This window comes from Lissotriton helveticus, chromosome 4_1 (genome assembly GCF_964261635.1).
Source record: "Lissotriton helveticus chromosome 4_1, aLisHel1.1, whole genome shotgun sequence".
Taxonomy (NCBI): domain Eukaryota; kingdom Metazoa; phylum Chordata; class Amphibia; order Caudata; family Salamandridae; genus Lissotriton; species Lissotriton helveticus.
Genome location: NC_136063.1, coordinates 381,321,705 through 381,344,028, shown reverse-complemented (window position 1 = coordinate 381,344,028; position 22,324 = coordinate 381,321,705). Strand labels below are relative to the sequence as shown.

At 42.2% G+C, this 22,324-nt stretch overlaps 1 protein-coding gene across 1 annotated transcript in view; it reads right to left on the bottom strand.

The window, feature by feature from the left end:
* Positions 1 to 22,324, bottom strand: part of ANGPT1 (angiopoietin 1) — a 1,261,453-nt gene that overhangs the window by 358,334 nt on the left and 880,795 nt on the right. Inside the window, exon 5 of the mRNA XM_078686885.1 lies at positions 10,923 to 11,050. Coding sequence (XP_078543011.1) covers positions 10,923 to 11,050 — 128 coding nt within the window. The remainder of the gene's footprint in view (positions 1 to 10,922; positions 11,051 to 22,324) is intronic.

Here is a 22,324-nt window from a genome sequence, read left to right as displayed (position 1 = left end):
CAAAAATTAAAGCTCTTATAGATTGACTGAACCAGTGACACATACCACATAACCCACTTCATAGAGTGCAGGCTGAAAAACAGAAAGGAAATATCGAGTCTCTTAAACAACAATGATCACACCTCATCACTCAAAGTTTTCGACAAGTGATGGATGCCAAACCAAAGAGTGTGGCAAATAGTGTTAACATGCTTAACTGCATCGGTATGGCCGGGTGTCAAGGAAAATACGTGTCAAAACCTCTAAAACAATGAATAACTTAAATCTTTAAGATGGGTGTGAGCAAAGCAGAGTGTGAGAAAAAAATAATAAAAACAAGTGGAAGCAGTGCCAAAAGAGATAAAAGTAGGGGGGTTACAGAGATGTGAGATCAATCTCCCCGCCTCAATATACAATATCCCCAACCTCAACAAAAAATAGCAGTAAAAAAGAATCAAGCTAATCATGGATGTCTTCCCGCTGGAATTATGACATAGAAACGGACGTAACCAAGTTATTGCTATGAATTTATGAGACCATCATAGGCAGAAACATAAGTGGATGTTGTTTCTCCTCTATTAAAAGTATTATCCCCCAGCTTCTTGTTGTTTCCTCTACATTGGCTCTCATTATGAGTTTGCTGTCAGCTTCCAGTATGTGTTGTAACTCCTGTTAGGGCACATATTTATAATATGAGTATTGACATAAAAATCGCATCACCTGGATAGACTTCGGCAGATCAAACAGGGTGAAATGTATGGTAGTGTAAGTTACCAGAAAATATCGGTGTTGGGCCAGGCCCTTTCTGCAGGGTTATCCCCAAACCTTTTGCCTTCCCCCTCCTATTTTCTGAACCTGTTTTTGTTAGCTTTTAGGACTCTAAACACTTTACCACTGCTAACCAGTGCTAACTGGCTTGTACTCTCTCCTTGGAACATGGTAAAATTGGCTTAGACCCAATTGACACATTTAGTTTACTTGTAATTCCCTAGTAAAGTGTGACTACCTATGCTCAGGGCTTGTAAATTAAATTCAACTAGTGGGTCTGTAGCACTGATTGTGCCACCCACTTAAGATGCACTTTAACCATGTTTCAAGTCTGCCATTGCAGCCTGTGTGTGCAGTTTTAAAACTGCAATTTCTACCTGGGAAAGCAAACCTTTTGCCAGGCCCAAACCTTCCTTTTAAATTCATATGTCACGCCTAGAGTGGTTTCAGTAAAAAATGCCTGTAATAAAACTAGTCAACTCTAGTCCGCTGTCTCTGTGGTGTAATTTGGAATCTCAGATTTCTTTATAAGTAAATGGAAAGGATAAACACAATTGTAAACTTAATTGATATATTTTTAAACAAAATCGGTATCCTATTTTACAATTGTTAAAATCACATTGGTGCTTTGTTATGTTATGTTGATTTGTATAGCGTACTAAGTAATCACCTAAGAGGGTATCCAGGCACTGGGGTATGGTGTGTAGGTGTGTGGTCTCAAGGTGCTTATATGAAGAGCCAGATCTTCAGCCTCTTGTGGATCTCAAGAAGTGAGGAGAATGCTCTGATGTGTTGAGGGATGTTGTTCCATGTTCTGGGTGCGATGTAGGACAATGAGCGTTCTCCAGCTTTGCATTTGCGGATGTGGGGAAGTTGTTTGAGGGAGAGTGAGGCAGAGTGTAGGTGTCTGGTGGGTTGGTGAAAGTAATTGCAAATGTTCAGGTGTTCTGGTCCTGTGATTTGTATGTGCATGTGTGAGAAGTTTGAATTGGCTGCATTTGTGAATGGAGAGCCAGTGAAGTTTCCTGAGTTGCGATGTGATGTGGGTGTGAAGTGGGAGGTCATGTATGAGTCTTAGAGCTGCATTCCTGATGGTCTGGAGTCTGTGTAGGGGATGATTGGAGATTTTGGCATAGAGAGTGTTGCCGTAGTCTAGCCTGCTGGTGATGAGTGTTTGCGCAACAGTCAGTCTGCTGCTCTGAGGAACCCATTTTAAGATCTTTTGTAGCATGTGTAAGATGTGGAAGCCAGATGTGCACCCTGCACTGACTTGAACGGTCATGTTGGATGATCCCTATATTTCTTGCTTGGTCTGTCGGTGTGGATGTTGGTCCTAGCTCCAACTGTCACCAGGTGGAATCCTATGCAGATGTCTTGCTACCGAAGACCAGTACTTCCGTCTTGTGGGAGGTGAGCTTTAGAAACTTGGTTCGCATCCATTCTGCTGCCATGATCATTCAGTTGGTGAAGTTGGTTGTGGTGGTATTTGTCTTATCCGTCAGGGGGAGGATGAGTTTGGTGTCATCAGCGTAGGAGATGACGGTGATGTCTTGCGGAAGGATGATGTTGGCGAGCATAGTCATGCAAATGTTGAAAAGAGTGTTTAAAAAATGTATTTAACGGGGGTGGGTAGGCATAACCTGACTCCCTATGCCTCATGGAGGGACCCAGGAAAAAGAATTCTGCAAAAAATGCTGCAATCCTGAAGGATCAAAAGAAATTTGCGACTGGGCAGCATTTCCAGCGTTTATGCCCCAAAATTGTTTATGTGGGAAGGGGGGCTGTGTGGCCTCCCTTCCCAAACCTCCAGAGACCCCATCCCCCAGGGCGAGCGCACAGGCTATGTCCCTGGAAGCAAACATCCCTGACATATCAGTTTCCTTGTCCACACTGGTAAAACTGGGACCATTTGTATCTCCCCTTGTTACATGAATCTGTGGATAATGTATTGAATTCCAACTTTTGCCTGTTTTCATTTTTGCCTATTACCATTCATGGATATCCACGAGACCTTGGCTCTATTCAGTTGGTACAGAAATCTATTTGCATGTCTATAGAGAACACAAGATCCTTGCAGCAATCTCTACAATTGTTAATCTGATTGAGAATGTATGTTGCAGAAATTGCCTTAATGGGCCAGACGTGGGTTCCGTGCTCTCCATGCCACTGGAGTCAACCTATCCTGGCTGATGAGGGGTGAAACCCCAAAACTAGTCTTAGTATGCTTGTTTCCAGTCCATGGAGGACCTGGTTTGGCAGTTCGGGCTGGACTGTTCCCATGAGGCACAGGATCAAGGCTGATTTGCATATGGCCATGTCGGAACTGGGGTGGTGTGGTGAGCAAAAAAACGATGGATTTAGGCCCAGATCTCTGTACTGGGGCGAATGTTTGACATTGTTCTGCATTCTGTCCATCAATTGTTGTTTTTGTGTTATTTTCTTATGCTCTTATGTTCTTTGAAGTTAAAGTTGATTTAGATCACTCTGTGTGTATGTGGCATAAATATAAAGCAAAATCAAAATAATACACTTAGATGAAAGGGGATCAAGAAATCATAACATTATGAACAAGAAGATAAATTTGCAAACACTGAGGTACGTTTATCACTTGTTAGCAGATGTGAGGTCATACAGCTAAACAGTTAGGATTTTCCACGTGTTCTTGGTGGATTATTATTCTGTTGCAAGTTGTAATGGCTTGTTTGTGCTATTTACCTTTATTCAGGTCAATAATTACAGTTGGGTTTCCCAATACCCCATTCTCTCTCTGCAGTCACTATGTATCTAGCTGCAGGGCACCCATATCCCCACTACCATTTTTAATATCTATACAACTCCACATGATCATACTGAAAGAACTCTTTCTCTTTCCCAGCAATACCCTAATCAACGTTCCGGATAAAATGGCAGAGGACACAAAATAACATATTTTTAAGGGCCCAAACATTATTAAGTAATAGAAGGAAAGTAGTTGCTTAAATAATGGTTCAGAGGCAAGAGTACCTTGAGCTACCCCCTCCTTCCTCAGGCGCACAGTCCTCATTAAAGCTTCTATCAAGAACGAAGAAGACAACGTGGTCAGAAACAAATGCAACAGCTCAAGGGGACTTTTTCTGACTTATATTATGAGGGGCAGCTCTACCTAACAGTGCAGTATAAATATTTTAAATATGTTAACCAACTTACAGATGGTAAACCACACTAAACTGACACTGACATTCTAGCTCACTATAATTGACCTGTTAGCGATCAGCTACATCTCAAGGAAATACACAAACAGGTTGTTGCAAAACTTCTTAAGGAACAACAAACCAAATGGCACACCCATGAATATGATATGAGACATGCCTCATGCTAAATTTGTACAAAACTCATTATTGATCTTATGATTTATAAGGTTTTCAACAATACCACAAAGGGTATTAACAGTAGCAACTAAACCATTTTTCTATTTATTAACTAAATCCCTACTTCCTCATCCCCAGCTGACTTGCACTATATAATTTTCACAAACCATCTCAAGTTCCCTATAAGTATGTTTTTCATAAAATAGACACACAAAAAAACACCCTAACGTTCACTTTTCAGAGGTTGCCAGTCCTAAAACCAGACCGGGCAGCTTGGCCTTTCCAACCTAATTACTGGAAGAAATGCCAGAGAATATCTCCTGACTTGGAACAGCAGAATCTCCTTTAGATTCATATCTAGCCTGCATATATAAACAACATATTAAAGTGTTTTCTTTACCTACTGATCTAGTTAATGTAGTACCAAAAAGGATATATCCATATCAATTAGCTCCTTGCTAAGTCATAAAAATTACAAAAGAAAAAAAGTGCCCATAAACCTGGGAGGACAACGTAGCTCACCAACAGACAGAAGCAGAGCTTAGCCCATTCGGGGAACATAACATCATTGCTACTTAATCCAACTTTAAACGGATTGTCACTTTTCAGTTAGAGAGCAGAGTACCCAACTCAAATACATTTTAGTGCCAGGACAATGTTTCAGCAATACATATTTGGACAGATGGTTTAGCCGTTCTGTTTCTTCCTATTCCAGGACCCTGCTTAGACAGAACAGGCCAGAGATATGTTCCTTGTCCCTGGGTGACAATTTTCGAGCATCTGATAGATCTCATGATAAACTAGCCACCCACTCAAGGAAATGATGCAATTGTATCTTCATGGACTTGCATTGGCATTTTTCATATTCAATTCATCTGCAGAGATTTCCCCTTCTGAACTTTAGATCACATTGTATATGTGTGTGCCAAACGCGCAAATACAATCCTGTTATCCACTTAGGAAAACCCAGCCTCCTGGCTAATAACTTGAATAGGACTGGGAAGGCCCAACGTTTCAATAATAACTTCTTTCCTTCAGCATGCAAGGTGCCAGTCCTGACATACCCCCAGGTACCCACCCTATAGCTTATGGCTAGGATACTCATGGCATTACATATTTTTTATGAATCGCAAATGAGCCCACACTGCTTCTTGCAAAACTCTAAAAAACAGCATTTGTTTTGGTTGCTTTTTTTCTTCCTATCAGATAACATTGGAGCCCAGTTAAGTTTTGCATCACAATGATCCCTTGTAAACGAAAGCCTTGACTCTATCTAAGTCAATAAACTGTATTGGTCTAACAGCCTATTTGGTTCTTGGGACCCTTGAATATCATATTGTTTTTAGGCCAGGAATGGCCACAGAAATAATGTATTTGCCAACCAGAATCTGTGAACTAATTGCTGTCATTCACATACAAGAGGAGTAGCGGGGTCCCAGTACCAACGTTTGGTGACTCATAGTGAACCCATGGTAGCTAATACTCTAGAGTCTACGTGTCATCATACACATTTCCCAAGAAGACAAACATTATATTCTGAGCTTTACGATGGGCTCCAAAACACATAATAATAAAAATTGCTTCAGTACAATAAATAACAGTTAAAGTTAGACTAACGCATAAATTGTGAACTCTTCTGACAAATTCTTAAAGCAAAGTAATGTGGTTAAAAGAAAACATTTTCTTTAGGAGAATGGCAATATGTTTGTTGGTCATATTTGCATTCTGTAAGTACCAGGGCTCCGACACATTATGCAAGGAGAGAGGGTCCTCGGAGCACATTTAAATCATGAAATCATTAATTTTTTTAACAAATACTGGAAATGGTTCCATGGTAAGTAGCTCTCCCTGCAGGAGGTACTTCTGGACTCCAGTCGGGTACAGTGAGCCATTCTTGTAGGCACACATAGTAGCATCGCACTCTCCCCACACCTAAGAGCCCTGTTTAAGGGAGCTCCATACCCGGGTTCTATGTGTAACACAATTGACAGGCTGGAATAAGTGGAACTGGATTGTGCAGGGGTCCTTCCTGTTCCCGGCACCCCGCTAGGTTTGACGTCAACGCCTTGGTCATAGAAGATTTTGACTTGAAAACTGTAAAGTACTGATGGCAGACACCTTAGGGTAGAGGGAAACAAACTGCGTCTGGAAATCATTGCAAACCTCTACCAAATTGTGAAGTCAAAATGCCTGGACCACTCAAGAAAGGAGCTCCAGATCCCATCTCTCCAGGGACACGCTCAGAAGCCCTGCTCACAGACGCAACCACCGTTGATTCTGCGGGTCCTTGAGCCCATGAATCCAGGAACTGTCTGCAGCATCCTCAACCACTACTAGCACATCTAGAGCCAATTCACAAACCCTGCGTATGCACCTGACAAAGGAGAAGCAGTCATTTTCCTAGTCTCATCACCTGGTCCCCAGGATTTGAATACAGCACCCTATCCCATGGTCTCAGCACATCATGATCTGCAGCAGGAGTCATCTTAACACTCATCTTCCAATCAGCACCCACAGTTCAGGGAAAATATCATCAGTATCCAGTTCACTCAATCACAGCCAACTGTTATATCACCCAGAGCACTGCCATTTAACACCAGCAACCAGGTCTCTGTTATAACTGTGCACCATCTGGTGAGCAGCATCCATGGTTCTTAAACGTGCAGTGGAACACTAGACACTTCTCAAAAGCTTGAAAGCTGAGTGCCAGATACCATGAAGAACTCATCCTCAGTTCACTGCACCCCAGGTGCAACGCTAGGCATCCAGTAAACCTCTACCCCTTTTCAGCTACATGGCATGCTACACTTTCTGGTGGGCTAAGAAGTACTTATTTTTGATTTTAGGGAATCCTGTAAAGCTCCAGTTCGAAGCACACTTAGGCATTACTGCCAAGTGCTCCAATGTCATGTGCAGCACCTTCAGTCAGTGCTGATTTTTTAAACAGCTGTACTTTGCATGTGGGTCACTGAGCCCACGCTTAAAACACTTAAAGATGATACTACACCTGCCAGAAAATGTGTTGCTGTCTAAAAAACTCACAGATTGGCTGAAGGTGTCACAAGAAATCGGGCCATGTGAAACCTTTGCCTGTGCTGTGCAAGGGAAGTCTCAACTGCTGTTGACCATGTTGCACCCGCAGCATGAGCGGTAACTATACACCTCTGCTTCCTATGATGTACATGATATGTGTGAAAGGAGATTGTATAGCTTCCTCGATGACTGCTCTCCTACCCACATGGCACTCACCTAGAAGGTAGGATGGGTAACATCGGTTGATTCTCCCCTCTTCCTTTTGGAAGGATCACAGTACCACTGATGGCCATAGGGACTCTGTGCACAGCACAGAAGAGGCTAATTAAATGCATCCAATGGAGGTGGGAGAAATATAGAAACCATTCTTCTCCCTGTGTAGACAAGTCATTAGGGAGGCAGAATAATGTCTTGTGAGTGGCTAAATTGTATGATTCTTTAAGGATCACTGCCTTGTGGGTACTAAGTAACCCCCATGTCATGTATGATCCCTTCAGAAAGGCCTGTCTATTTTTTCAACAGCACTCAGCCTGGTGGGATATTTTGAAATTATACAAAGAAAATAAAAGTATACCTGCATCCTCCAAACAGAATATGCCATTGATTGAAAATAGACTGCCCGATAAGATTACACATGACATTTAGGTCTAGCCAGCTGTGTGGGCACATGAGCGACTATCGAAAACGTTGCAATTATGGATGTGGTTAAGTGGAAAACTATTAAATGTATTTTCTTTTGTTAAAAGCGAAGGAAACAATGATAGCAAACTTTAGCTCTTATTCATCCTACTCTATGACATGCCTGTCTAACTGCACTTGAATCTGTGCTCACATTTCATCTCAATTTCTCTTATTCTCTCTCTCCCCTTAGTTTCATAATTTACAATCAGTGAATAGTTTTACAAAATGAGATTATATAAAGGAAAAGGGGAGGAAGGACAACAGTACATGGTGAAATTTAGGGCAATTGCACAATAAATACAGGAATGACATTTTTAATATGAGCAGGCAACAACTTCAAAAGCTTGTTTCCACTCAGGATTGTTTTTAATGATCCTGCAAAAAGCCTATAAACTAGAATCAGAAATTAAAGCAGCTGCAGTCTCTCAGTCCAGCTGACAACATTAGCAGCATGTGTGATTCTGAAAGTACAAGTGCACAAGGCCTCAAAAACTTGATCTGCTAGGCTACACATGGACCCTGGGTCATACGAGTATCCTTGCTCTAGACGATTATTATACATAGTGAACAGAAAAGGAGCTAACACGCAGCCCTGATTGAATTCCACTGGCTGAGCTACCGTGCATTCCTTCTTGCTGTCAAACCTCACCATCACCAAATGAGACATGTAGATTTTGTTACAAAGCCACAAACCCATCTCCCTCTGCTCCTGAGAATTTCCAAGAGATTCCTGGAAACTGGTCAAATACAGAAGACAGGTCCATAAAAGAGAAATGCACAAAAACCCTTCATCACTGTTACATATTTCTTTTAAAGTAATTTTAGAATGAAGCACCATTCCCTTCTGCTGCAGCACTCTCAAACGTTGGGCTGAACATCAACGAGGATATTATTAGATCTTGCACAGCATGTGGCCTTTCCAGTGGAATCCTCCCTATCTACTTGAGATAGGTAAGAACTTATATCATTCCTGATCAGAGCAATGGTGCTGTAGCTGATAACTTGCCTTTATAAGAGAGACACTGTGGGCCTTGGCTTTAAAAGACTGCATTAGTTCCACTGGCCTACACGTGTATAGCCGTGACAACCCCTTCACTGTGTGTGTGTGTGTGTGTGTGTAGGCCAAAATCATTAAACCTGACTGGCATCATCTTGATTAAACTCAGCGGCAATACATGCACAAGAGCTGTAATACTCAACAAACATAATTAATAGACAGAATTTATCAGTACTCAGCTTTGGTGGTGTGGGATGATAAGGGGGTGTAACACAGGGTTTTGTCTCAGCTTTGGCAGCTGCATCTCAAGGCTGCGTCTGTGATAAGAGGAATGCTTACTAATGTTATCTGTTGTACTCGAAGGTCTTTCCTTATAACAAATGTTTTCTGTCGTCCTTGCTTGAGACTCCAACTGGCTTGTAATTTCCTATGCTAAAGAAGTGTATATATATCTGTGCTTAGGAATTATGTACTGGACATGCTGAAGCTGCCTTTCTTGAGATATCATTCAGTTGAATAAACCTTCACTCTCAAAGAACAATCTTGCTACAGAGTTTTATTTAAGATTTGCACAAATCATACTACATTCTCCCCTGACTGCTATGCTCTGTCAATCTTTGACCCCACGTGCATTTTTCACAGAGGTGAACATTTTGTTGTGAACTTCCCTTGTAGTTTCTTATTTCAGGGCTGCCTCAAACTTCTTCTTTTATGTTTAAAAGTTCCTAAAATGCCAAGAATAGCCCCAGGCCAAAGATTCTGATGAGAACAAGTGTTTTCCTACTTCCAATCAGATCCAAAGGGAAACATTGATTTCCAGATGCTGTCTTGTCAGTTCCCTTCCCTGAAGAATCAACTGACTCCGTTCTTTGGCTGTTCCACACTCTTCTTCCATAAAACTTGATACACAACAGGCAAGCGTATTTTGAAGAGGTGATAGATGTTAATCTCCTTCTGCCCAAAAATACCCCAACATCCCTGACCACAAATGTAGCTTTTGAAGGTCATAGATACATTAGTTCAGAAATAACATTCACAGCCCTTCCTCAAAGACAGAAATTCTCAAACAATCTCTTAGATGCCTTTTTTGTTTCAATTAGCACTCCTACTAGGGTGCCATGTTTTATAAGGTTGACCCTAGTACTAATCGTCTTTAAGTGAATTATCAACATAATTCCTATGTATCCTCCTCTCTACCGTTAGAACAGGGTAACCCAGTTCCTGTGAATTATTGCAAAATTACTTCCCCAATGGCCTAATCCCCTACTCAACTTAGTGGCGAAATGGATGGCTGTCATCATTTTTCTTTCCCTTTCATCAAGCTTTGCCTAAAGCCATCCCACTTTGTTCCTTCATTGTAAAAATACCACAAACCCCTTATTGACATCCAACCAAATGTTCACCCCTTGTGAGTAGACTGCCAGAGAAATATCTAAGATTGAAAATCCTAGGATAGATATCGTTAAATTTGAGTGTTACCAGAAAAAAAGACATTTTAAGTTTTTCATTGAAAGTCTTTCTTGAAAGCTAAGTAAGATCAATTATTCAGGGAGCAGGATACATAGATTTCCACATCTTGCAGCACTAGCTCAAAAGGTCTGAATTATGGTGCATTTCCGTTTGAACCCAGGTGATTCCACAATAAGAGTATTTGTTTAAGAGACCATATGCCACTTGAGATCATTAATTAAGAAACAGAGTATATAGCTCTGAGTACTATGCAAGCCATTTTGAAGATGTGCTAGCCTTCCTTCAAAAGCCTTTGAAGAGTGTGAAAACAGCTGGAGCGGTATTTTCAAAGCATTTAGTTTCCTTGACTAATTTATCTACAGCTTGAGTGTCTGCAATTAGAGGGCAAATTGAACATGAAGCATACCCATAAACAGACAGTCTGCATAATCAAATGTTGATAACACTAAGCATAACACTACTACACCACTAAAAAAAAATTCTGGGATAACAATTGTATTCTACTTATAAATCTTAATTGATGGTTCACATTTCTGGCTCAACTACTGATCTTTGTTTGGAATATGCACTATTCTGTGTGATCTATACCTTCAATAATGACTTATTGCTCAGAAGAAATTAACACATTTCAGAGGAAATATAGTTACCTTTTTAGGCTCAGACACATTGTTTATATATATTGTGTAAACACCACTTTTGTTAAAGCCAGCTTGGTACAAATCTGAGCAGTCTCGGAAAGGCTTTTCTTCTTCTCTTTTTGTATTCTTGAGCACAACTGTAGAATAGACCAAATAAAACACATTTTAATGGGGACAACATTTCTGTTAAAGTAGTTTGCCAAATAATCGATTTCTTAAATATCTTCAAGCTAGGCTCCACATTTCAAGTTCTACTCACAGAACACAATTGTACAATAGTTACATTTACAATCTGAAAAGCAGTTGTATGAACTGAAATCTCTATATCTCAAATGAATAATTGATAGAATAAATATATTGCAGGAATTGGCCCTTGAGATTGGATATTTAAGTCGCAATGTACACCTTGGCAGAGAGGGACAACACTCTCCCTCTGCCAAAATACCATCACCTGTTTTCCAGTCACAAATTCCATGGTGGGGATACACAAATCAAAGGCCAGTATCACAAATTGGCATTTACTTGGTCTGGATGGCCATCAGGTAACAGTGAGGTCTGTGAGCTCAAGTTGGCAGCAGATTGCTATCCTTCTGGGTGTCATGAAATGCCCAAATATCCCTTGAGGTCCAGTAACGTGGCTGTTCGGCCTACCATCACTGCACCCAAAACCCATTCATACTTACTTTGTAGTTTTCATACAAAATATGGACCAAGAGTAGGCTTTCTAAGTCCTTTGTTGAAAGTACAGACTGAACACCAACTTATCAATTTGAGACAGGAAACCTGGTGGACTGTGGCCCATAAACCACCTGTGCATTACATTAGATTGTGCGTTCTGGGCAACAACAGTTCAGTGAGACTCAAAGGAGTATTAGTTATAGTAGGGGTCAGATTTCTTTTCACCATGAATAGACACACTCAAGAATATAGACTGGAAATATATGCTATTATTTTATAACAATGGACACTCAATTCTAAATATTGTGTATCGAATAAAATAAACACAATAGTGGTAATGAAATTAATTAATAAACATAATGTTAAAGAGAGTGGAAGCATTGTGTTGGTGGTTTAGAATGGCCTTGCATGGAAAGATGGGACCGGTCTCTGTTCCCCAACCCCTCACTTCTCGCCTCTAGATAAGCTGCTGCAGCACCAACACGGACTGTATGACTTTCCAATGTGCACTCTTACCTGCATACCTTAGCAGAACAACAGGTGTGTTGTTCTGCATTAGGAAATTCATGGCATCTCCAGAAAGTCACCAATGCAAGGGTGACTTCAAGATAGCAATTGTTCCACCAGTGAGTTCAGTAGGATGACCCAAAATAATAGGTCATCAAAATGAAGATGTCTGCATTGCTGGGCAGGTGCTTGCCATCTCTCTACAATTTTCCTTTGTGAGGGTGGGCAGAGTGGTAGTGGGAATTATCCCTTGGTGATAGTGTTGCCTCCAAACAGGTATAAATAAAAGCCAAAATTACCAAAATGTACACAAAAATTATCTAATGCAAATCAATCTGAGCCACGTGTGACACATAGACTTGTGCCGCAGTTTCTAAATGCTCTTTACACTTTAGTTAGTCAGCGGTGCAAGGGTCTCTGTCTTTTAAGATGTTAATGCTTGGTTGGGTGAACAAACAGTACCTTTCCATGATCTTTAAAATGTGAATGGTCAGGCTTTACACTGGGTATAGTGGCAATATAAATTCATTGAGTCTGATTTACAAACGTTCACACACTTATGTCTAACTTATGTAGAGAAAAAGGAATTTACTCTTCAAAATAAACATCCTGAAGCACATAAACAGTGGTATTTTGAGATTTCAAAGCAATCCTTCGCTGGTGAATATCTGGCTGTATGTTGACCTTTCTTCTTGGTTAATTTACAGTTAGAGTCACGGGGTCAGACTTCGACAGGAAATACTTCAGGGCTCCAAAATAAAAGTAGCCTTCATTAGGGAAGTTAAAAGCTAAAAAAAACGATCCCTTTTATTTTTTTTTCCTAGTCACAAACATTCCCGGAAATATACCAGGAAAGCGGTGCCAGTACAGATTCCTAGGTGTCCTTCTGCAGTATCTCTCTGAGGTCTTATTTTGTCTGTAAGGAATTCCACATGGAGCAGAATTCTCTGTGTGTGTGTAAATACATTTATTTTTATTGTACCCACAGAGAAAAAAAATTGCCCATAGAAAAATGGGGTCAGTCTTGAACGTTTAAAGACATGTTGTTCACTTGCTTTGCAACATATGGAATACTATATGTATTTGAGCTTTCTGCTGGCAATGTGTGTGGTAAAATCAAGGAAATCAACAGTAAAAACCTGCACACCAGGCCATAGAAAGGCCCACAAACAGCCACAAAATGGCCCACACGCTGACCTATAAGAGCAGCTCATTGGGCACTGTCTGTATGTCTGTCCGGCCTTGGTTAGGGACAGGAGGGCTGGGATTTCCAGAGGTGGTCTTGCAAACTGCAAACTTGTAAATTGGTGAGAACTCACAAACATACTCGTTTGTAAAGTGTATGCAAATAGTTAGGAGCTCCCTTATTTGAAAGGCGCAGGAAAGACCCCATATTTACATGAGAGGGCAAACGTTATATAAGGTTGAGTATGCACCAACACTATTATTCCATGTAGTGTGCATTCTATGGAGTGAGCATTTTTCCCTCTATCTTTCTGCCAGCGCCTATTTACACCTCCCAAACTTAACGAGTACAGATAATACTAGTGTCCAGCTTCTGCAGAAGCTGAGAACAGGTTAAATACTCTCTCCACTAAAATGGGCGATGATGTATATTTTTCCATATACAAATGCACTGCTCTAGGAGTATATTTCTTCTCATATTTTGTTCCATTTCCTGTCCTTTTCAAAGAACGCAGGTTAGGCTCTTCACAGTGCATTTTTTTCACCAGAATATTGTAAACTACACCTGCTGCTGAATGAAATTGTATTTTACTCCTCCGCTGGTGGAATGTTAGAGGAGTGCCAAACCATTTTTCAGGAATTTGGTGTTAGGTTGCTCATACAACTGGACCTCTCTTTGGTAGACCTACAATTGAAGGGTCATATTTGTGAACAAACATATAAGGATGGCAGTGGTGCTAGAACAATGTTCAGAGTTGAGGTGCTGCCATCAGTGTTACATCACAGAAGTCAGGGATTGTAAAAAATGTAAGAATCACACCAAGAACAACTGTAGCACTTAAGCTATGCCCATTTAGCACAAGGGTGGCAAAAGGTGTGGCAAAAGGTGTGGCAAAAGGTGGGGCATTTAGCCATTGGTGCTTTTTAGAGCACACTGTCGCACATATAGCACATTTTCTATTGCAATGGCCGGTATATTTGCACAGACATCTAGTTTTACTGTTTAAACTATATAATGCACAAATAAGAATGTGGAAATCGGGTTTTACAATTGTTTATCATTTGAGCATCAGGAAGTAAAATGTCTTGATTTGTTTTGACCGTATTAAAATCTTTATTTCCATCATACTTCAGAATTACAAAACAGGTGCTTTCCTTCCACATCCCTGTACCCCAGGAAAATTGCCACATTTTAAAACTTTCCCTCACTTTGTAGTCAGAGAAAGAAGAGTAAACACCAATCTCCCCAAAAAAAAAAGCAAATCTTTGACAGAAGACAGCTTGACATGTGACCTCTGTCTTTGAACGGACAGCAAATGCAACAAGATAAAAGCTAAATAAAGGCATCTTTATTGCTCATTCACATTCTGAACTCCAGCATGGTTATGGATGGGGTGCTGCAGTACCTACCCCACCCCCGCACACCTACTTCCAGAACCTAAGAAAGATGGATTTAAATGTATATCTCTGCTTGAGATGATTTTACTTTTTTTCCTAGTCACAGACGTTGTGAAAAATATACCAGGAAAGTGGTGCCAGGTGCATGCTCTGTCGTGTAGTTCCTATAAAACCTTTATGGGATCTGTGTATTTAGACACCATACACTGTAGGATTGGTGTTAGACAGATTCTAGAGACCCCCATCGTGTATGTTTGCCTGTGTAAAAGCTAGCCCACAGTGCCACTAGACACTCCTCTCATTAGGGAGAGAATAGTTCTTGGCAACTATCGAACATGACAACTCTGATCTCTCAGGACTGTGGAAACAATGTACTACTTTTCGTTCAGTCACTCGTGCTCACTTTGTCTCAGAGAGATATACAGAATAAACAGAAACGGTATGGACCTTTTTCACACAGCACTTATTGAACAGTTGTTATTCTAGTGTAAAATAGATGTGCTGAAACAACCATTAGACAGTTACAGATGTAAATGATTAGGAGCACTAAGAAATTAAAAGGATGGTAGATTTCTACCATTTTGCTATAACCATCAATACAGGCAAGTATATTATATAAAATACATGACAATAAAATGCGTACTCCTATGATGCTACCCTAACTAGACGTACCTAAGTGTACCTAGAATGTATGTGGGTGTTCAGCCAAGAATCCCTCTAGGATAAAGACAACCCCATTACCTGAAGTGAGAGAGTGTGGGACCCCGTCTTGATCTCGAATTGCAAACCCCGCAAGAGATGTTAGAGCACTGCAAGCCGGAGTATCTGCATGCAGGAACCTCAGTTTCTCACGTCAGTGTGTCGGCAGGCAAATCCTGATCTCCTCTGTTTGTCTCAGCAAGATGTGATGTTTATATACCCAAAGGTCTCCCCGGGAGGTACTACCTTGCTGTGCCACTTGTCGGACATAGGATGACGTTGGGAATGAACTTTATACATAGTCATTATACAGGAGATGGTAGTGCTGCTGAGGTTCCAAGAATCCTAATGCATAATGTATGAGGCTTTTACCAGGGAAAATCCTGCGTTCTGTGTGAAGTGTTGTATCTAGGTAAAAGGTCAGTCCCCAAGAAGCGTTATTTGTGTAATGTAGGAAAGAGTATAGGTGAAAGGTTACGATGTTACCTGAGCCTATATTGAGGTACCAATATGGAATATAACAGCTCCTAGGTGTACTTCTGAGAATTTCATGCAGTATCTCCCGTGAGGTCTTATTCTGTCTGTGAGGAATTCTACATTAAGCAGTGTGGAAATACATGTTTTACTTTTTACCCACAGGGAAACATTCTTGCTCACAGAGAAGCCCCTACAAACACCTCAACAAATAAGGGGGTGATCTATCGCCTTCACATTCTAGAAGGGAAGTCACTCCTACGACTGTCCAGCTGTTGGCCAGATTAAATTTACAATCATTTCTAGGGTAAGACAAGTTGGATTGGGTTATGAGAATGCTCCAAACCTGCAAAGCAAACAACGCTTTTTTGGAATGACCATTTCCCACCCTTTCGGTGCGACATGACTGCAGATTTCTCCATACTCTTGGAGGAGAGATTTGCAGTAGTAACCCATTTACACTAACCAGGATTCCTTGATTTCCAGTCACACACAATCATGTACTTTTTACCTTAAACTTACTTTTTTGGTGGAAAATACCTTTGTGAATAGGGCACTACATTGTTTTGGTAGATATATTGCTGTGTAGTTTTGAGTAAATGTGCATCAGTTTTCTATTGAACCCACAAGAGTAATAAAAAATGGGGAGATTTTTAAAATGCTTTTAAAAAACGTGCTAAATATTTTGGTGCATTTCTCGACAAAACAAATATACATCCCTCAGTACTAATCAATGAAATTGAAATGCTGTCCTGAAAGCCTTGAGCCTGGCAATACCAAATACATGTAGATATTTCTAGTTGTTCTTTCCTAGACACTCAATAAAGTAATATTTTGACTTAGCACCAAATAGTGGCAGAATCGCTATGTTGTACTTTTCATGTAAGAAAGATAGAAATGCCAGGAGAACATTAAATTATGTTGACGTAAATCACAAAATTTCAGGACTTTCATGTCACGCTTCTTACGCTTATTACACAAAAGTCCGGAAATTATGTCACATTGCGTAGATATGCTAACGTTTTTGGCAAAATTATACAGTTGGAACAACGAGAATGCAAGTGGCTGTTGCTTGCAGCAATCGTTTTCTTTGTGCTATTTCTTTACTGTATAATACATCCTTGCTTCAGAAATTGATAGGAGGGCGAATTTCCAGCTAAAATATAGCACTAAATGAGAGATTCACATTTTTGTAATTGCACATAATTATCATAATTTCCTTGAAATTTCACAAAACTGCACTAAAGCAGATTTCTCGAAACTTGCCCACACCTAACATCAAAACCAGGAATACAGTGAAAGTATAAAGACTATTTATATTGCTTTACTTTTTATAATTGAAGGAATCTAATGGTACAATTGAAATCATCCGCACTGACAATCTAGTAGACTGCACATGAGGTTTATAATTTTTTCCCCACAACATCACAATTCCCTTAAGCCTCACTTACACAAGAACATATCCATGGGAATGCATGATACACATCTACCTTCCTGTCAGTTTCCTGAGTGTGGATAGAGCAGACATCTGTGTGTTGTGTCTACCTGTGTGCGCTTGCAGTGTTCTGTCTGGGATTTCTGTCCTAGGATGGAACTTTGGATCTTTGATATATATATCTATATATATATATATATATATATATATATATATATATATATATTACCTACTGGCGGTCGCCAGTAGGTATATATAGTTAGGATTTTTTCTCTATGGGATTTTTGAAAATTCTATGTCTAATAACGTTGGCGTTTGTGGACGGAATTGGCTGAAATTTTCAGGAAAATGGAACATTTTGTTTCTGAGCAGCCCCTGAAAATTTGGGGGGGGGGGGGGGGGGGGGTTTGTCAAGGGGGGGCCGAGAAAAAAGGGGGGTCCCAAAACGTGTTTTTAACATTGAGTTTTCCATAGGGCGGTTGGCCTCACTTTTAGCCCGAACGGCTGAATGGATTAGCACGAAACTTGGCAAAATTGTAGGGACTGGTAGCCCGATGTGCCTTTGCTAGGTCTCAATATATGTGCTCCAGTGGATTTTGAGAAATTAACGTTCAAAAAAAGATATATGTCTGTAACAGCGGACCGGGCAGCGCTCCAGTTCGCGTACTTTTCGCGTTACGGAGCTTTGTGAAGCGAAGCTGATTGGTTCTCCGGCGTCTGTAAACATTCCAAACAGTCCGTAGCGGCCGCCATCTTGTCTCTCGGTAGGATCGAGAGACAAGAGGAGGCCAAAGCGAAGGGGCAAATGACCATAAGGGGGCATAGTAGATCCTCCCTGACCCCCTAGGTTTCATGTGGAGGTTTTAAAAGGGTCCCGCGGGGCAAAAAATAAATACAAATAATAATAATCGAACGGCTGAATGGATTTGCACGAAACTTGGCAAAATATTAGGGACTGGTAGCCCGATGTGCCTTTGCTAGGTCTCAATATATGTGCTCCAGTGGATTTTGAGAAATTAACGTTCAAAAAAAGATATATATCTGTAACAGCGCTCCGCTTCGCGTACTTTTCGCGTTACGGAGCTTTGCGAAGCTGATTGGTTCTCCGGCGTCTGTAAACATTGCAAACAGTCCGTAGCGGCCGCCATCTTGTCTCTCGGTAGGATCGAGAGACAAGAGGAGGCCAAAGCGAAGGGGCAAATGACCATAAAGGGGCATAGTAGATCCTCCTTGACTTCTTAGGTTTGATGTGGAGGTTTTAAAAGGGCCCCGCGGGGCAAAAAAAAAAATAATAATAATAATCGAACGGCTGAATGGATTTGCACGAAACTTGGCAAAATTGTAGGGACTGGTAGCCCGATGTGCCTTTGCTAGGTCTCAATATATGTGCTTCAGTGGATTTTGAGAAATTAACGTTCAAAAAAAGATATATATCTGTAACAGCACTCCGCGGAGATAAAATTATCTCTGTATTACCTAGCTGTTGCTAACACCAGTTAGCGACCGCTAGTAGGAGATAGCGACCATCTTGGGCTCCACTTTGCATGTCAGTGATATTTATCACTAATGACATGCAAAGTGGGCATGCCAAGATGTTAGCGACTGGAAACAGTCGCTAACATCGCTATCTCCTATTACTAACTTTTGGAGATATTCGCGCTAAGCGCGAATATCTCCAAAAAGTAACACCTGCCCTGAGCAGTTCTTACGATACAGAAAAGGGGGTGGTGATGAACAGAGTGTCTGAATTAAGCAGACCACTCTTACCCAGTCCAAAGATCAGGGCTTGATCCATCACCGTTATTTATCTCACTGCCCCATCCCAGCTCAGAACCTGGCTATATGCAAATTAGTCTGTCCCTGGCCCAGTGCATCATGGGTACAGGGCAGACCAAACTACCAAGCCAATTCTTCACCAGAAAGGAGACAAGCTACCGGGGACCGGTTTCTGGCATTTCAGCCTCTTCGGCCCGGCTTGCTTGAATCCTGATGGAGCAGTGAGAAAGGGACTCATGTCTGAGTATACCCTGCCACACCTATAGTGGCCAAAAACGATACAGAAAAGGGGGTGGTGATGAACAGAGTGTCTGAATTAAGCAGACCACTCTTACCCAGTCCAAAGATCAGGGCTTGATCCATCACCGTTATTTATCTCACTGCCCCATCCCAGCTCAGAACCTGGCTATATGCAAATTAGTCTGTCCCTGGCCCAGTGCATCATGGGAACAGGGCAGACCAAACTACCAAGCCAATTCTTCACCAGAAAGGAGACAAGCTACCGGGGACCGGTTTCTGGCATTTCAGCCTCTTCGGCCCGGCTTGCTTGAATCCTGATGGAGCAGTGAGAAAGGGACTCATGTCTGAGTATACCCTGCCACACCTATAGTGGCCAAAAACGATACAGAAAAGGGGGTGGTGATGAACAGAGTGTCTGAATTAAGCAGACCACTCTTACCCAGTCCAAAGATCAGGGCTTGATCCATCACCGTTATTTATCTCACTGCCCCATCCCAGATCAGAACCTGGCTATATGCAAATTAGTCTGTCCCTGGCCCAGTGCATCATGGGAACAGGGCAGACCAAACTACCAAGCCAATTCTTCACCAGAAAGGAGACAAGCTACCGGGGACCGGTTTCTGGCATTTCAGCCTCTTCGGCCCGGCTTGCTTGAATCCTGATGGAGCAGTGAGAAAGGGACTCATGTCTGAGTATACCCTGCCACACCTATAGTGGCCAAAAACGATACAGAAAAGGGGGTGGTGATGAACAGAGTGTCTGAATTAAGCAGACCACTCTTACCCAGTCCAAAGATCAGGGCTTGATCCATCACCGTTATTTATCTCACTGCCCCATCCCAGCTCAGAACCTGGCTATATGCAAATTAGTCTGTCCCTGGCCCAGTGCATCATGGGAACAGGGCAGACCAAACTACCAAGCCAATTCTTCACCAGAAAGGAGACAAGCTACCGGGGACCGGTTTCTGGCATTTCAGCCTCTTCGGCCCGGCTTGCTTGAATCCTGATGGAGCAGTGAAAAAGGGACTCATGTCTGAGTATACCCTGCCACACCTATAGTGGCCAGACACGATACAGAAAAGGGGGTGGTGATGAACAGAGTGTCTGAATTAAGCAGACCACTCTTACCCAGTCCAAAGATCAGGGCTTGATCCATCACCGTTATTTATCTCACTGCCCCATCCCAGCTCAGAACCTGGCTATATGCAAATTAGTCTGTCCCTGGCCCAGTGCATCATGGGAACAGGGCAGACCAAACCACCAAGCCAATTCTTCACCAGAAAGGAGACAAGCTACCGGGGACCGGTTTCTGGCATTTCAGCCTCTTCGGCCCGGCTTGCTTGAATCCTGATGGAGCAGTGAGAAAGGGACTCATGTCTGAGTATACCCTGCCACACCTATAGTGGCCAAAAACGATACAGAAAAGGGGGTGGTGATGAACAGAGTGTCTGAATTAAGCAGACCACTCTTACCCAGTCCAAAGATCAGGGCTTGATCCATCACCGTTATTTATCTCACTGCCCCATCCCAGCTCAGAACCTGGCTATATGCAAATTAGTCTGTCCCTGGCCCAGTGCATCATGGGAACAGGGCAGACCAAACTACCAAGCCAATTCTTCACCAGAAAGGAGACAAGCTACCGGGGACCGGTTTCTGGCATTTCAGCCTCTTCGGCCCGGCTTGCTTGAATCCTGATGGAGCAGTGAGAAAGGGACTCATGTCTGAGTATACCCTGCCACACCTATAGTGGCCAAAAACGATACAGAAAAGGGGGTGGTGATGAACAGAGTGTCTGAAGCGTGGAAGGGTATACTCAGATGCGAGTCCCTTGCTCATTGCACCATCAGGATTCAAGCAAGCCGGGCCGAAGACGCCTGAAATGGCAGAAACCGGTCCCCGGAAGCTTGTTTCCTTCCCAGTGTAAGAATTGGCTTTTGTAGTCTGGTCTGCCCTGTTCCCATGATGCACTGGGCCAGGGACAGACTAATTTGCATACAGCCAGGTTCTGAAACTGGGATGGTGCAATGAGCTAAAAAACGGTGTTGGATCTAGCCCTGATCTCTTGACTGGGTGAGAGTACTCTGCTTAATTCAGAGACTCTGTCCTTCACCACCCCTTGTTGTAAATAATTTTGTCCACCCTAAGCGTGGAAGGGTATACTCAGATGCGAGTCCCTTGCTCATTGCACCATCAGGATTCAAGCAAGCCGGGCCGAAGACGCCTGAAATGGCAGAAACCGGTCCCCGGAAGCTTGTTTCCTTCCCAGTGTAAGAATTGGCTTTTGTAGTCTGGTCTGACCTGTTCCCATGATGCACTGGGCCAGGGACAGACTAATTTGCATACAGCCAGGTTCTGAAACTGGGATGGTGCAATGAGCTAAAAAACGGTGTTGGATCTAGCCCTGATCTCTTGACTGGGTGAGAGTACTCTGCTTAATTCAGAGACTCTGTCCCTCACCACCCCTTGTTGTAAATAATTTTGTCCACCCTAAGCGTGGAAGTGTATACTCAGATGCGAGTCCCTTGCTCATTGCACCATCAGGATTCAAGCAAGCTGGGCCGAAGACGCCTGAAATGGCAGAAACCGGTCCCCGGAAGCTTGTTTCCTTCCCAGTGTAAGAATTGGCTTTTGTAGTCTGGTCTGCCCTGTTCCCATGATGCACTGGGCCAGGGACAGACTAATTTGCATACAGCCAGGTTCTGAAACTGGGATGGTGCAATGAGCTAAAAAACGGTGTTGGATCTAGCCCTGATCTCTTGACTGGGTGAGAGTACTCTGCTTAATTCAGAGACTCTGTCCATCACCACCCCTTGTTGTAAATAATTTTGTCCACCCTAAGCGTGGAAGGGTATACTCAGATGCGAGTCCCTTGCTCATTGCACCATCAGGATTCAAGCAAGCCGGGCCGAAGACGCCTGAAATGGCAGAAACCGGTCCCCGGAAGCTTGTTTCCTTCCCAGTGTAAGAATTGGCTTTTGTAGTCTGGTCTGCCCTGTTCCCATGATGCACTGGGCCAGGGA